The sequence below is a fragment of the Leptidea sinapis genome, chromosome 17, assembly GCF_905404315.1.
Source record: "Leptidea sinapis chromosome 17, ilLepSina1.1, whole genome shotgun sequence".
Lineage (NCBI taxonomy): Eukaryota > Metazoa > Arthropoda > Insecta > Lepidoptera > Pieridae > Leptidea > Leptidea sinapis.
The window spans coordinates 8,228,130-8,246,201 of NC_066281.1; the positions used below are offsets into that span (position 1 = coordinate 8,228,130).

General features: G+C 36.5%; 2 protein-coding genes across 5 annotated transcripts in view; one reads left to right on the forward strand and one right to left on the reverse strand.

Annotated features, from left to right (window-relative positions):
• LOC126969048 (protein O-glucosyltransferase 2-like) lies at nt 1-4,703 on the forward strand. The gene is made up of 6 exons (XM_050814338.1): nt 1-444; nt 535-743; nt 1,205-1,661; nt 2,673-2,910; nt 3,803-4,102; nt 4,488-4,703. The coding sequence occupies exons 1-6, from the start codon at nt 290-292 to the stop codon at nt 4,596-4,598; spliced, it is 1,470 nt and encodes a 489-aa protein (XP_050670295.1). The 5' UTR covers nt 1-289; the 3' UTR covers nt 4,599-4,703.
• The window catches only part of LOC126969045 (ubiquitin carboxyl-terminal hydrolase CYLD), a 25,476-nt gene continuing 12,094 nt past the window's right edge, over nt 4,691-18,072 (reverse strand). For all 4 annotated transcript variants that reach the window (XM_050814335.1, XM_050814333.1, XM_050814334.1 and 1 more), the window contains 5 exons: nt 17,159-17,347; nt 13,440-13,548; nt 9,790-9,926; nt 8,176-8,359; nt 4,691-6,253 (listed from right to left, as the gene is read on the reverse strand). In XM_050814335.1, coding sequence (XP_050670292.1) covers nt 6,084-6,253; nt 8,176-8,359; nt 9,790-9,926; nt 13,440-13,548; nt 17,159-17,347 — 789 coding nt within the window. In that variant the 3' untranslated portion in view covers nt 4,691-6,083. The remainder of the gene's footprint in view (nt 6,254-8,175; nt 8,360-9,789; nt 9,927-13,439; nt 13,549-17,158; nt 17,348-18,072) is intronic.

Here is an 18,072-nt window from a genome sequence, read left to right on the forward strand (position 1 = left end):
AAACATTTCAGAGTACATTCCGACTAAGTTAAACTTGAAACAGTTATTCTAATACCTAGTAATAAACTCTTTTAACTAAATCTTATTACTTAGACTTACCTACTATACCTATGTAGTACATACCTCGTCATAATAGAATTATGAAAACACTTAACTAAACAGTAACAAAGAAATAAAGAATGTGTTTACTCAACCTGTAAATTGTAACACCAGTCAGTTATCCATGGGATATATCATTTATAAATGTGTCTTGTAGTACAGTAGTGGAGTACACTTAAATTAAAACGAGATGCTTATTAAGTTTATTATCATTTTATTCGGAATTCAGACGATTATCCATGGTTCTGATGATATACTCTTTTACGGGCCGGGCTTACAACCTCAAAAGATTGTTATGCCGGCTAGGTACTTCTTTATTAATATAACTTCAATTAATGAGGAAACGTAAGTATAATAACAGATATGTTTTTAAAATATTTACTTAATTGTTAAATGTTGATTCTATTCTAAAATTAAACCGCTCTTGTACTTTAGTTATAAGCCTGAGATTGGTCGCAGTATAGCAGTTGAAATAAAAGGAAACTCAATGAATAGTGCTCATTGCCGGATATGGACGAATGTGTTGGATAGGAAGGATGGATCATTTATTGTTCGATACAAAGTGTATGAAACTTGTGATATGATGTATATTAATATATACTACAACAGTAAGCCTATTAGAAACTCTCCAATAAAATTGAAAGGTATGTTTAGTAGAAAAAAATAAAATTATTATTTTCTATAATTGCATTACCAAGTTTGTTTAAATACCCTGTAATATACTTTATTATTGCTGTGCCTGTATCTGTTCTTAACAATTTTTCTACCATAACTACAACATTCACAAGAGGGAGAACACACATTTAATCTCAAACTGAATTATTTGTTTTAAACATAATTAACATAATAATATGTTTGCATTTTGCAACCCTAAAAAAAGTATTTTATTGAAATGATCAAATATCAATTATATGTTATTGAACAAATATTTTCAGTGAGCAACAAAACTGCCTGTCTCTGATTAGTAGGGGCACATTATGTAGTTCTTAACAAGATTGTGCAGTGCAGCAAGTGTTCAACATATTCATAAGAACTTGCAAAGCCTCTACTGACCATTTTCCGTATTATAAATGAATGTATGTTGTTAAACTATATCATATTTTAGGCCCTATTCTTCCGGACCAATGTGTTTGTCCTGAACGAGATTTTCAAACATGGCTGAAAAACTATGAATGTCCACTATCTTACGAACAAATTGATAAAGATCTTAAGCCCTTTGGAAAGGTGAGGATGAAACCTCTTGTAGAAAAGATAATAGAGAAGTATCATAATCCGGAAAGTACAAGTTTTTGTCATTATGTAGTTAAAAATAATAAGTTATATAGAGAATGCTATGGGAAACATGTTGGATTCAATATGTTTGTAGACAATATACTCTTGTCAATGGCTAGAAAAGTTAGACTACCAGATCTGGAACTGGTGGCTAATTTGGGGGATTGGCCTCTGGTCAAAAAAATAATGGAACCCTTACCAATATTTTCTTGGTGCGGCACTGATGACACTTTTGATATTGTTATGCCTACATATGACATTACAGAATCGACATTAGAGAATATGGGAAGGTAAGTGTAGTTTAAATTATTTGAATACCTTCTGCAAAAACCATTTACAGTCAAGTATGTGAAATAAAATTTAAAAATTGAAAATATTATTGTTGGCTTTTGAAATCAGTTGAACACAGAACACACAAGAAAGAAGGAAAATATAAATGTCACTGGTAATACCTATTATTTGTTGCAATAAAGAAATTATTGATACTATCTATAAGCTGTAAGTATATTGTCAAAGCTGTGATATTATAAGTAAATGGTAGATTGTCAACCGACTTCATTTCTTACAATGTAACAGCCTGGGTTTAGTGACATTTGTGAGGAAACCTACACACCTGAGAAGATATTCAAATGTTATGTGTAAAATTGACCAACTACACTTACATGGGCTCCTAGATTTACAATATACTAACATATAGACAAACAAAGTGTGTGAGACAGAATAATTTAATATAATATTAAGGAAAGTGAATCTATTGTTACTGTAACCTATTTTGATTGACAAGTCGTAAACAGTCAGCCACACTTGGTTGTATAACCACCTCAGTATTTTTTGATATTTAACGACAAGCTAATGTACACATTGACAAAACACACATTATCAGGCTGTCAGGTACCCTATATATTCTAAGCTATACCCTAGTATATTCTAAGTGGACCTTAGGAAGATTCTTGACCTCATGGTGTTTCTACGCAAAATTGGCGTACAAAAAAACGTCAAGTTGCGGAAAATAGCCCATTAAAACCTTTTTGTTAACCAACTTCAATAAAGTATCGCCGCTGCCACATTCTCGCCTCCTCACGTCGCGCGTGCGACTCAAGCACATCTCACCTAGAACTATGTATGTCCTTACAAACCTACCTTGGCTGAAACCGACTCCAAAAATAACAATAATAGTTACTAGAATTGAATTAATTAATTAGATGGTATAAAATTAAGCAATTATTTTCATACGTTTTAGTCTATATCTATTGTTTTGGAATAGTGTTTTTGAAGTCGTTTGTTTTTTTGTTATTCTGTAGAGTGACACTAGACACATTGTCAATACAAGGAAATATAGAACGGAAATGGAAAGAGAGGGATGCACGAGCATTTTGGCGAGGAAGAGATTCGCGGATTGAACGGTTGAAATTGATTGACATTGCTCGGGCCAATCCAGACCTAATTAATGCATCGCTAACGAATTTCTTTTTCTTTCGCGATAAAGAAAAAGAATATGGCCCAAAGATACCAAATATATCCTTTTTCAAATTTTTCAATGTGAGTATAATGAATTATTTAGAATGCAGTTTCCTACATCAGTACTTTTATGACTTTGTCAACACAGTTATAATATGGCATTGAATTACACACGCGTAGTTTTTTAGACTCATTTAACACACATTGGTGTTTAATAGCATACATGGCTTGGGCATATAGTATACACAATATTATGTTGCGTTTTAAATAACACTGAAAATAAGACACACTGCCTTGGCATGGAGCCAGTCGGCAGAATTTAGTCCAATTTAACCCTAAGAAGACCCAAAATTGTGCATTCTCTATTAAGTCTTATCCCCTCTATTCGAGATCAGTACTCTAACTGCCACAGCCTGTATCGTCATTCTCTGCGATGATAAATCAAGCGACATTCAGTTCCGTAACGACCTACAACTATATGTGGCGCAAAATACTAATACGAGTACTCACTTTTGGGAGAGGGCACCACCTTTGGCCATACGGAGAGCAGGCTCGAATCTTCGGCGATCGTTGCGTAGAGATGTGGGTTCTCTTTGCATCTTCTCTCGCAATTATTACGGTGAGTGCTCAGAATGCCAGCAGCCGAATTCCACCATCGCACATCAAAAATTTTGACTCAAAATGCTACAACAACTGTTTTGCAAGAAATTTCTTTTTCACTTATCAATTGCCAGCTGCTGTTTTCCCAAACCGAGACGATTTAGGGACCTTAAAAGATAGAGCATACTCCTAGTCGCACCTTAAAGACCGGCAACATATTCCTAGACGACCCCTGATGTTGTGGATGTCCATGGGCGGTTGCTTCACCACTACCCATCACAGAGGCCACAAATTTGTGTTTTAATAGCACATCTGAAAGTATTTATGGATCCCTATGATGTGATTTATTATGATATTATGTTGTTTGTTCCAGTACAAGTACCAAATAAATATTGACGGAACTGTAGCTGCATACCGGCTGCCATATCTTTTAGTTGGAGGAGGTTTAGTGCTCAAACAGGATTCTCCATATTACGAGCACTTTTATGGGCAGTTAAAACCCTGGGAGCATTACATACCGGTATCTCGGAACCTTTCTGATTTGACTGAACAAATAAAATGGGCCAGAGGACATGACAGTGAGGCTCATAAGATAGCAAAGAATGGACAGAATTTTGCCAATGAAAACTTGCTGCCACAACATATTATCTGTTACCATGCTGTGTTGTTTTCAGTAAGTTAATAAAAAGGCATTTATTTTCTCAAAATTGATTCCTTTAGCATAATTTTTGTTGTCATTTCTAACAACACCACCGCTTCGGAAACAAATGGCGCCTCTGAGAGAGAAGAAGCGGCGCAAGAAACTCTCTCAGCATTCTTTGTTTTGCTCTCTTTTGAATAAAATATACAAACATAATAATAAAAGGTATCTATAATAATGAAGACATAGGTAATAATTATTGATTACAGTATATTTATTCTTAGTATTGCATTATTAAAATAAAATGATTTTTTTATCCATGTCACACTATATGAGTAATATTTGCCATCATGTCATATATTAAGGTTGATATGGTTGTAAAAATTCCTATTTTTACATGTGATTTTACAATTTTCAGGAATGGAGTAAAAGAATTGAAGGCAATGTTGTGGTGAAAGAAGGAATGACGCATGTACCGCAACCGGCATTTAAATGTAGTTGTAACAATAATGATCGTGATGAACTGTAAAGATTTTGTGAAAAAAAAAACTTTGTAATCTCATTCCACCAACCAATTATGTAGCTTTAATTATTATTGTTTAGTTAAAGAAAGAATATGAATATTATTTACATACCATTTATTTTTATTCTAAGACTAATCCCAGTACATTTTAGTGTCTCTATGTGTGGTGAGATAGTTATACAACTTTTAAACAATAAAAATACTAATAATAATAAACAAATGGAAATTAGCGTGTAGCAAAACTATTAACTAATAAATAAATTAAATATATAACAACTAAGTACAACATTAATGTTTTTAATTGATTATACAGATTAGAAAATTAGATAATAATATATCATATTACACAAAGGTTCAAATTAAAAATCATAATTCCAATATTGATAAACAGCAAAACAATGTGGTTTCAATATTTCAGTTCCAATAAATTTGTATATAGTAAATAGGTAGGTATAAATAAATGTTTTCATTTACAGCTGATCTATGATGATATTATAATTGGTACATCTATATTATAATACTGTACATAAAACATTAAACATGTTCCAATAATATGTCTAGTATGCACGCTACTCTAAGGGCACATGTGCAACTGCACCGCCGCCCCGCTTCACTATACGTATAGTAAAGTAAGGCCAATGACACTAGATAATTAATGCAAACAAAGTTTCAGGGGTGCAAAACGTTTATATCGAATCGAATTTAAAGGTTGCTTAGACCATAATTAAAATCAACAACTACTTACAATAACAGTAAAAATCAACAGGAACAGTAACAGATTAATAATAACAAAAATACCCATTAAATATGGAAACGAAAAAATATGTATAACTTCGAACGCAATATAAATAGGAATGAACTTGCACATAATGGCGGACCAAATGTTGGCAACTGCGGTGCCGACTGCTTTCCTGTAGCACGAAACACGCACCAACAGCTATCGTCGACCATCTAACGCCATTACTGCGTACAAGTGATAGAGACAGAGATAATAATCGCAATGTAACACGATAACCGTCCCTTTGTTTACATTCTTTATCTTGTCTCGTTGGCCTTAGATATAGATGCGTCATGCGCGGCATTGCCAGATCGCCGCGGTTTGATTTTACAATACTGCTATACAAATGTATGCTGAAGTGTTTATAATTATAGTGATAATCTCCAATTTACATAACAAAAGAAATGTAAGAAACAGTGATGTGAGTTGTGACAAATAATATTTATGGGAATATCCCTCAATGCTATTATAGTCGCAACAAAAAGTGGCTTAACACATGACCGATGTGCCATCGGAGCACTCGCACGGAACGCGAGAGGTCATAGGTTCGAGCCCCGCATCGTTCATAAAATTTTGTTTTCAAATTTTATTTGTGTATTAATCCTAGGGTTATCACTTTAAAAACGTAACAGATTGTCTACACATTTTGTTTACCTGGAGCTGGCGATAAGGGCTATTCAATCAATTCGATCAATCAACACGTGGCCCAGTCGTTACCTGTACATGGCGACATCCGCACTGCGGTAGAAGCACATGTACGCATCGGACAAGAGCCGCTTGGCGGACGCGGGCAGCGAGCGGTCGAGCGCCGCGTGCTCGGTGAGCCAGGCGCCCAGCTCCGCAATGCTCACGATTTCGGGGATGTTGTAACCGTTGCGTTCACCTGCGGAGTCGATACTAACAACTGAGATTAATGTTATTACAATTTATAGACTACTAGTAGTTGCCCGTTGCGTTCCCAACTAAAGGTTTTATCTCAATACTGCCTGTCAGCCATTAAGTTGGCATAGCGACATCCCATTCTGCACGGATGCAGAAATGTCGGTGGAAGTCACTTTTTATTTTAAAATGTTTAGATTAATTGTGAATGGTAGTTTTTACCCTGACTTATCTATTCATTAACCATTCCCATCCCTTTCAGTAGTGCTGCAATAATATTCAATGTTCCCAGCGGCGATCGTACGCTCACGTCCATTAGGTACCTACTCACAGTTTTCAGTGTTTATTTGAGACTAGTTCATTGCTTCGTCCAATTGTGTTAATTTAACACTTGGAAAACAATTAATAGTATATTACAAATGTGTTTTTTTATGAAAATAAGGGACGAGCCGATCAGGACGTTCAGCTGATGGTAATTGATACGCCCTGCACATTAGAATGCAGTGCCGCTCAGGATTCATGAAAAACCCAAAAATTCTGAGCGGCGTCACCTTGAGGCATGAGACGTTAAGTCTCATTTGCCCAGTAATTTCACCTGCTACGGCACCCTTCAGACCGAAACACAGTAATTTTTTTTTTTTTTGTATGTTTACACATTACTTCTTCACGGCAGAAATAGGTGCCGTTGTGGTACCCACTAGACGTGATAACCTATCGTTAAGTCAGGGGCGTGCATTCCATATATGCCAATAGGCATAGCCTTGCTACCATATTTAGAGTCTAATTAATATACCTACACTAGATTCCAAGATAAATTTAGTTCTTTTATTCTATAATCGAACTTCTATTGAACACCCAACCAGTAAGTTTTTCGTTACGCGATATACTAAATACTCACAGTAAGCAGTTCCCATAATGCTTACTCAAGCCTAGTAGAATACGTTAAATTTATTTAACAAAATTTATTTGTCAAGGTAATACGACACATCCGGGGTAGGCAAGCTTATGACACTTCGAAATGACAACCGAGCTGTCACGGATTAAACCAACGAAAGAAATTATACCTACATAAAGATTTATGAGTAATTATTATGACGTGTCTCGTTCGCTTAGTGTCAGAGTTTCAACCTTATTGCGCTCCCATAAGAGTGTTGACATCGCACATGACGTGATTCATGATTGTGAGATATAAAATATGACATTTCCGGAAATAAAAATATATTGTTCACTAATCAACAATGACAGCGCCATGTTTTTAGTTGTTGTGTTTACGTCATTCGTGTACTTATACGGGCGTGAATAATTAAGCTTATTACATTAGTTATTTGTTTTGTGTTGATTTGTTTATTGTTAATTATAGTTAGTGTTTATATTGGAAAAAGAAGTTGCTGTGTGTTTTGTGTTTAAAATTGGTAACTAGTAAGGAATTAAAATATAATGGAGGAATTCCAGTGTCGGGATTGTGGCGAAAATACGTTTTGTTTACATAAATTAGGTATGTATCCTTTTGCACAATTTTCGTTCGTAGATAAAATAAAAATTGTTTCTCTTTATAGACCAATGCAAAAATATTAGTTTAACTCGATAAAAAGGTAAAATTATTAGATATTTCAATACCAAGTATTACGAAAAATACACTTGGCCAGCGATGCCGCCGTTCCAATTTCTTTCCCTGCTGTTTATTTTCTACAACGAAAACTTGCATAATTTGACAAATCTTGCTAAAAAACACGATCAATCTGACAGAACGGCAGAAAAATGTTGGTAAGTGAACTTTTGTTTATCCTTATAACAGGAACTAAATTTTTTAATTTTAATCGCAAATACGACTAGTTGGACTTCAAGTGCCTACCGCGCTGGAAAACCAATGCACGTCCCTGCGTTAAGTGAAACTCAATCTTGTTTATTGATGAAGAAAAAAATTACCTTTCCTATCAGCCATTGAATCGAAGAAGCACCAGGGAGCATCATGGGCCACGCCGGTCTTCACAAACGCCACGTAGTGACTGGTCTCGATACAGAGCACTGCAAACAGCTCCATGTACACCCTCGGCACCGGACACGACTCCAGAATGTTTGAATATTCTTCACAGATCTTCAGTGGTGTTGCCTGGGAACAAATACAACATAAGACAATTTATTAAACAAGGCGTTGTTCTGCGGAATTCCATAATTGTCCAAATGTTGAGATTTTTATTGAGTGCGAATTGATTATACACAAAACTCAGCGGAAATTACACAATTATATAAAAAAAATTACAAAAAAACAACCGACTTCAAAAACACTTAATAACGTAATAAGCTTAATTATTCACGCCCGTATAAGTACACGAATGACGAAAACACACCAACTAAAAAAATGGCGCTGTCATTGTTGATTAGTGAACAATATATTTTTATTTCCGGAAATGTCATATTTTATATCTCACAATCATGAATCACGGCATGTGCGATGTCAACACTCTTATGGGAGCGCAATAAGGTTGACCCTAGACGTCATAATAATTACTCATAAATCATAATGTAGGTATAATTTCTTTCGTTGGTTTATTCCGTGACAGCTGCAGTTGTCATTTCGAAGTGTCATAAGCTTGCCTACCCCGGATGTGTTAAAGATGTCAAATTGCGATGGTAAAAATATACAATTACTATGTATATCGTTCTTACATATGGTAAGAACGATATACATAGTAATTGTATTATAAATTGAACGTATTCTACTAGCCTTAAGTAAGCATTATCGGAATTGCCTACTTTAGGTATTTAGTATATCGCGTAACGAAAAACTTACTGGTCGAGTGTTCAATAGAAGTTCTATTATAGAATAAAAGAACTAATTATCTTGGAATCTAGTGTAGGTATATTATTTAGACTCTAAATATTGCATATATATTATAATATAAACGCTTTGCTCGTTTGCCCCCTCTTACATAAAACCTTAGATCATTTATACGTCTAGATAGACTGTGACAGCTGTGAAAACGTCGAAAAAAATTGTGGTTGACAGTTATTCTATTTGGAGCAATGCACGCACAATAACACAAAGTAACATACAAATCGCGAGTGTACAAAATGTAGCTTATCACACACACACACCTTGTTCCCGTCGGGGTAGGCAGAGACAATAGAATGCCACTTGCTTCTATCCTTACAAACCTCACGCGCTTCCTCTACATTCATTACTCTTTTCATACATGCTCGCCGGTTGCGGGTGCTCCGGACCATTCCTTTTCTCAAAACGTCCCCAATTTGGTCGGCGAATGTTCTACGAGATCTCCCGCGACCGACTTGCCCACACACACTTGCCTCATATATTTGATAAGTCATTTTTTCTTCACTCATTCGCTCCACGTGTCCAAACCATTTCAGCATTCCTTTGTCAGTCCTTGTCACAACATCCTCTTTCTGACCTCAGCGCGCTCGTATTACTGTGTTACTCGTGTCGCACACACTAAATGAATAAACCTGGCTCGTTTTCATCGGTTGTGTAGCAGCAAGAGGCTCTTTCGTATAAATGATATAAGTATAAGACATACGTACCTGGTGCGTGGGTCGCGTTGCGTGCGCTACCCGCAGGCAGGACGCACACAGCGCGCCCGACTCGAGCGCGGCGCCGTCTGCGCATGCGCGACACTCCCACCGCGCGAGGCCGCCGCACACGCTGCACTGCCGGGGCACTGACCGACGGAATATAAATATAATGAAAATGGACTTTGAGGCTCTTTCACGCCTAAACCACTGATCATATCGACATGAAACTACCACCATTCGATGCGAAATTTATCCTATATGGTTTATGGCTACTTATTCTTTTACCCCCTTATTCATAATGGTCCGCTAACTTTAAACAGCCGCTAAGGAGTGTTTTTTTCTCATTTTGACTTAGGTCATTAGAAGAAGACAGAGTGAGAATTAGCAATGCTTTAAGTTAGTAAACTATTATGAATAAGAGGGTTATTATTTAATTTATTTCCTTTCAAAATTCGCCCAGCGAGGCGGGCGGAAACTGCTACTAGAAATATATTTATTTACCATAGAAAGGATAGGAATTTTAAACAAGTGTCAATCGATGTACAGCTTAAAAACGAGAAATTAGATAAAATTGATACCGCTGTTTTTCTTGGAATAACGCTAGATGCCAAACTCCAATGAGGCCCTCATATAGAAAACTTATCGAGTAGACTAAGTTCTGCTGCATACGCAGTAAAAAGATTCGTTCCTTAACAGACATTGAAACTGCAAGATTGGTTTATTTTAGTTACTTTTACTGCATTATGTCCTATGGTATATTATTATGGGGTAATGCTGCTGATATTGATTCTGTTTTTGTGCTGCAGAAAAGAGCTGTTCGGGCAATTTATGGTATGGGACCAGAAGAGTAGCTTAGATTTAAATTTAAAGATTTATTTCTAACCAATATACATATATATGAAAATTTCTTATATGTTCATAAAAATGGCAATAAATTTCAAAAGGTATATATATATATATATATATATATATATATATATATATATATATATATATATATATATATATATATATATATATATTATATATATGGTATATATGAAAACAAAAATAAACTGTTAATGCCCACTTCTAGGCTTAGTAAACTCGACAAGTCATTTATCGGTAACTGCGTTAGATTTTATATAAAGCTTCCTGAGAACATAATGGAAATGTCCCTCAACAAGTTCAAAGCCTATATTAAACATAATGTTATTGAAAAATCGTATTACAATTTAAAGGATTATTTAGATGATAAGAAAGCTTGGGTATTAATTGCTCTAAAAGATTTGAGCTTTAATTACCCTTAATTAAATATAATAGTATTTATAATTATAATATAAGCAAAATGGTCAAATTGTAAGTAGAGGTGTTTAGTGAGTGTTGTTGAATATATTGTAGATGAACATTCTTGTTTTTTGTTATTTGGTGAAGTTCTCGTAACAGGCTTCGTCATGCTCGCTTAAATGTCACTGCTTGTGGCGGCGACATGAGACGGGTCGTTCCCTTCCCTAAAATATAGTTGAGGGGGGGCGATGGCTGGCTCATGCGTCATACTAGTGAACGGGCACTGCTTGTGGTGGCAGGATGATCCTGTTGCCGGAGACTCGGTTTCAGATTCTTTACAGTTTTATATATATATACACGTGAAAAAAACACAAAATCTGGCACGATACTAGTAAGTAAAATGAGTATCGTGCCAGATTTTGGCGAGACAACACGTCCTGAGGATGCCTCGTGTAGAGGCGAAACACGTGTCGAATTGTTTTAAAGACAAATATTGGCGGAATTAACACTAAAGAAAACTTAAATAATTTGTATAATTATGGATTTCCGCAAAGTAACGCCTAATTCAATAAATTTTCATATATATTATTTATAATCGCTTATAAAATGCTCACAGAATACATTTATTTATTTACGGTGTGTGTGGATGATGCAGCTACTGTACTCAATAACTTTTGTATTAATTTACATTTACTTTTTCGTCTTACTCGTTTAAGGCATTGACTATTTATTGTATCATTTTACATATTATATTGTAATTGAAATGATTTTTAAATCGATGGAAATGTAAATCTTGATATAATAGAGTGGCAATGAGTTTCTTGCTACTTCTTCTCATTAGCTCAACACTTTACGAAGTAGCGGTACATTCAATAAGAAAAATATTTTTTTGACATTCATAAGTGTCATTTCTATGACCTACATGAATAAAGTTATTTTGATTTGATTTGAAGTGACAATAACAATTTGCACCAGGGGGAGGTTGTTTTGCACGGGATGGCTATTACTGCAAAGAAAATTGCTTAGCTTATGTCATATAAAACTATATAATTTAAGGTGGCCTGCGCAGAACCAGACGAACCATGACGACTATACTATAGTAAGCCTTCATCAGCGATAAACATTATATTTGCATCGGATGCAAGTACTTCAATTACCTATTCAGAATAATGGATGAATAAACACGAATCCAACGTGTACCGTTTCAAGGAGAAACGAGCGTACGACTTATGGTAAGTGATCTAAAAAACGATTTAGTCTGCTATCATCTTGGAATAGTCCTCTTGGAAACGGTGCTGTCATTTGTATTTGGGCTGGCAAGGTAAGGCGAAGATTCTAGAAATATCGTCAGCATCATCATCAGCCGGATGACGTCTACTACTGGACAAAGGCCTCCCCCAAAAATTTCCACGACGATCGGTCCTGCACTGCCCTCATACAATGTATTTCGGCGATCTTGACCAGACCGACAGACTACCAACACTGCGTCTTCCGGTACGTGGTCGCCATTAGAGGACTTTACTGTCCCAACGGCCATCTGTCCGTCGAACTATTTAATTTTATTTTGACACAAAACAATTACACACTAGATGATTACATTAGAGGAAGAAATAAAATAGGTAGTACTAAGTGCATAACCATGTTAGATTCCAAGAATGAAAAGAAAACTCTAATAACGCAGTAATCAAGAGATACAAACAAATGTTGCTTACAATATTATTATGAAGTGGAACTATACATAGTTCTCACCACTATGTGCCCTGCCCATTGCCACTTCAGTTTCGCAATCATTTGGACTATGTCGGTAACTTTGGTTCTTCTATGGATCTCCTCATTTCTGAGGTACTATACATACATACGTGCATACTTCTTCAAATTTCTGTTAGAGACCTCGCAAACTGCAGACTTTTTATGGGCCGATAGTTTGGTTGGTTTCTTAATCAGTATAAAGATGTATGAGAGTGCGCACATTATAACGATTCGGTATTGGCTGACAAAACAGTTTGATGGGCTACACGATTGTCTTCAAACTGAACCGTCAGCAAACTATCGGCCGACTGTTAAATCAGTACAGCGCTCTTCTAGGCGCGCACACCACCGATTGTTTAGTCGGCCAGACTCATCAATAGCCGATTTAAAACTAATAGCGAATCGTCCCTAAAACCGTCGGCCGATAGTTGTCTAGTGTGCGCACTCATCACAAACCTAACTGTTTAGTCGGGCCAGTGTGCGCATATAACAGCCGAACTCAACCAAACAATCGGCCGATCAAAAGTTTGCAGTTTTCGGGGTCTCTTAGTCACTTCACGCACGCTCTTCGGGATAACTATGCCGTTATCCCCTAAATATTGTTGTATTGGTCGATATAAAATAATAGAAGCTCTCTTACTCACATCCCTCGATGAGATCTGTCACATCCAGCAGCGGTGAGGGTAGAACTCGTTGATACACTTTGTAATTTTTCCCGAATCGAGGCATTTGAATTATAAATGCGGCGGGCACCTGTTGACAAGAAATTTAAAAATTAGACAAACTTCGCTTTCATTATTTAAAGGTCTTAAGATAATCAGTAGTTAAGATGTCGGCATAAATACTTTCAGGCCGTAAGCGTCAGCCATTTTATTATGTGGGGTGCAACTGTCCACGCAAGGAAAAGAGTTTATGTCGAAGTTCAGTTGTCCGAGGGCGCTTAGTTGGAATAAGTTATATTATTATCGATACAATAAATTTTAATGCACATCTCGAGCTTATCATTATAAACCTGGCCCAGTTATAAGGAGACAAATCAACAATATGATAGATATACCAAAATATCTTCAGTCGCAGACCATAAAATATCAGGGTGAGTGCTGTTAGAATTAAAACGCCTGTTACAGCCAGAATTCGCTTAAATTATTCGATAAAAAATATATCGTCAGAAATGACGATTCCCGCTAGGGCTCTTTCGCGTTTTATTAAAGAAGCTTGGTGCTTATTGTCGATATGTTACAGGACATGCCTTAAATCAATTCCTACAGTACCTAAAGCTATTGTCAAACAGACAGCGAATCAAAGCGTAGCGAAGCGTTTTCATTGTGTAACCGAAAGGCGTGTCACGTCAGCCGGAGTAGTATGCGCAATGCGATATATGTCGCGACGCGACAGACAAAAGTTGTCGACATCTATAAATTTCTCGTTTACCCTAATATGCATACCACGAGTGACAAAATGCTCGTCGATGACTTGGCCTCGCTACTTAGATAACCCGATGTTGCCGTTTCATAAGAATAAATGGTATTCTTACGTTGCAACACCGATTTCGTTTGTGGCCGATACATACACTAACACGTACACTATACCTACATACACAACACATAACTGTTATTACTATCTATTTACTATTTATGATTACTAATTATTATTATCTATAATATATATTTTCTTACAATACAATAACAACAATATTAATATGCACATTTAATTATATAACCAAAGCAACTTAACTATATTAATTACAACACACTTACACACAAACATACAAAATAATATTCAACATAAAATATTAAGTATTGTGCAGTGGAAATCCACCGCTTGTAACCGGTGAATATTGCGCCTGCGCAGAACGAATATCGTTCAACGACCCGCGCCCGCGCCGGTACAGAAGTCGTGTCTCGATCTTTCGCAGTGAAGCCCGTGTCGCTTGTCTATAAAATTTACCTACTGTGCAACTGTCGTGTCGTAATATCTGTACCTCTAATTACTGTGTTTTCTCCTTCTTTCTATATTCTAATGGTTTAACTTCGTGTGTGTATCAGTGTATTTAATGTGTGTGTAGATTAAACTGTCATAGTGTTAGACTTGAATTCAATCGCCATTTATACCACCATATCACAACTGATAGCCACCTAACGACCATACGTTCATTCTATTTTTTATCTTTAACTGCAACCATGTTAGCTTCAATAGACATGTCGAGATAAGACGAGAAAATGCGTAGAGATAATTTACTCGTGGTACGCATACTAGTCCGGCTGGACATAGCACAATAGAGCGCGCGAAGCGAGGCGTGAGCGAGATAGTTGTATTAGCTGGCTTTGTATGCACGACGTCAGGCAGAGAGCGAGACAGTTGTGTTTATTTACAAAACTTTGACACGAGTGGCGTCTCGCAACGCTTCGCTTTCGGTATGCTGTTCCTACTTTGTAGTTTGACGTCTCCACTTCGGTTCGCATTTTTGTATGACAATACCTTTAGAAAGTGAACGCTTGCTATCCCGATACGCGGGTGAAGTGCACAGAGAAATCCTTTTCACTGATAAAGAAATTTTCACAATTGCAGAGCAATACCACAAACAGAATCACAAAGTATACGCTCATAGCTGTATTTGCGGTGTGTGTGGAGTGATGCATCTACTGTACTCAATAACTCTTGTTTTTACGTATTAATTTACATTATTTTTTAACTTACTCGTGTAATGGTAGCACTTCACATGGCTATTTGTGTTCGCTATTGGGTGTTTGTTGTATTTGGCAAAATATATGACGTTCAGGCAAACATACAAATAAAGGCAAATACAACCATCCACACATAGCAGTCAAATAACAAACACACAAACATTTGGAAGCACAATGCAAGGTGTTTACAGACACTTTTTTAGTTTTATAAGATTTATTCTGGGGGTCCCATATACACGAATTAATTTGGTACAATTCCAGGAATTTAAGCACTGTTTTTCAATTGTTGTTCCAGTTCACTCTCTCACAACACAGACACAAAAGCACGTCCGGACAAGTTCACGGCGCGTGCGCTTCTAAATATGGCCATTGTGTGGACGGTTTATTTGCCTATTTGACCCCTTTGATGTGCCTCGAAAAACCGACAAGCGCACGGTAACGCGTATTTGGTATTGGCCTTATTTGTCAAATAGGCAAATAAGGCCACCACTTTGTCAACACATGGCAATTATTTGCCAAATATAACAAATACACAAATACAAATAGCTATGTGAAGTGCCACCTTAAGGTGTTGAGTATTTGACTGAATTTGTATACTCTTGTTGCATTACTTTAAATATTGTAACTGATGTGATTTGTAAAAAGATGAAGCTGTAAATGTTGATTTAAAAGAGTGAGAATGAGTTTCTTGCCACTTCTTCTCATTAAAGCTCAACCCTTTCCAAAGTGACGGTAGATATAAAAAGATAACTTTTGACATTCATAAGTGTCATTTCCTTGACCTAAAGTGATTTGATCACAGTAGTCCATGATATGTAATAATATGATACAGGAAAGCGTAGGTACTATACACGGTGGAACTTTATGGGTATACTATACTTTGAACCAGACATTCTTTTATATCACTACTGACTATGTAAAGTCAGAAATCAATTTGCATTATATTTTAATACAATTTTTGAAGTGCGTAATTTTCGCAAAAATGCATCCCGCAACCCTTATCAGCTATTTTTCTGAACTCTCTTTGACCCAAAACAGATGAGTAACGTAGATGTGACATAATATCAGAAATAGTAAAATGCCTATTCATTGCAGCTGTGGGGCAAATTATGTTCTCATTTTGCCATGAAGACGAAGTTATTTTGTATGTGCATTTTCTTTAGCTGACATTGAAAATCATTCCAATTTTGTATTTACTTTAGTTATGTATGTATTATCCAATAAAGATAGGTAATTCTAATCTAATTATAAAATATATATTATATGTTATTTTATGCATTTAGGTTAAAAATATCGGCCTGTCTGCGTAATACTCTTTGATTTGTGCTTTCACTCATGATATTTTCTACTCTGTGATTGGATCATGTCTTTTCTTTATTAAATGCCGACAAATTATTGGGTGTTGATATTTTGACAGTAGTTATTGGGTTTTTCGTAAGAAATTTCTCAGCAGCAGCCCGGAGTTTAGTTTGGGCAGGGTGGGGTCAAAAATCATGAAATTCGTGTGACGTAACTTATGGATTGCCCTTTACAAGAAAATCAAATTTTTGTGAGGAACGCCATGGTCAAGGTTTCTTTACGCCGGTAAGTACCAATCAAATTCTCTCCAACAATAGACATAGAGAAGCGTTTCTTTTGTTTTTCTAATCTAACCTTACATAAACATTATTTTCCTTAACCTCGCTCAACTTGACTCCCGAAGTGGCGAAGGACTGCTCCAGTAGCTGCTGCACCGTGGGCAATGTGACGCGCTCGTCTTTCTCCACAAACAGTTGGTAACAATACGACTCCTGACCAGAAGAGAGCTTCAGGAAAGGTTCTGCACGCAACAGTTGTGCCACAAGCCCGTTCAGAAACTCTTCAGGATCCTGAAATAGGGATGCATATAGTTATTTATTATGCAAGACTTATTTATTTTATGTATAACGTTGCTGTGTCCTTGCAGGGCGTCACATATTGCCTACCCATTAATGTACCAACCATCCTAAAATGTGACTTGCAATAAAATATTTTGATTTGATTTGATATTATGGACCTTAATTTGTCATTATTATACAGCAGAATGAGTCTTTTCTTGGCGGATGTAATCCAGCGTCACCTTGCTTAATGTAATCCATGCTTTTCTATTTTTTTTTTATGAAAATAAGGAGATGAGCAGAACATTCAGCAGTTGGTAATTGATACGCCCTGCCCATTACAATGCAGTGGCGCTCAGAATTATTGAAAAAAAAAATCTGAGCGGCACTAAAACTGCGCTCGTCATCTTGAGACATAAAATGTCAAGTCTCATTTACCCAGTAATTTCACTATCTACGGCGCCCTTCACACCGAAACACAAAAATGCTTACACATAACTGCTTCACGGCAGAAATAAGCGCCGTTGTGGTACCCATAATCTAGCCGGCATTCGGTGCAAAGGTGCCTCCCACTGGTACACATGTAGACTGCAGATGTCATCCAAGTATTAATATGACCTTTATCGTCCTTGGACTGTGGGCCCATCATTCCATCCGCGGTTTGAGGATTAAATCGGTTTAGTCGGCAGATTACTTCTAAAAAAGACAGTTGCGCTATAACAGGCAGTGCGTGCGGA

Coding starts and splice junctions, on each gene's coding strand:
- LOC126969048 (XM_050814338.1), top strand. CDS start 290: ATGCTTATTAAGTTTATTATCATTTTATTCGGAATTCAGACGATTATC. Junction 445..534: donor ACTTCAATTAATGAGGAAAC/GTAAGTATAATA, acceptor CTTGTACTTTAG/TTATAAGCCTGAGATTGGTC. Junction 4,103..4,487: donor ACCATGCTGTGTTGTTTTCA/GTAAGTTAATAA, acceptor TACAATTTTCAG/GAATGGAGTAAAAGAATTGA.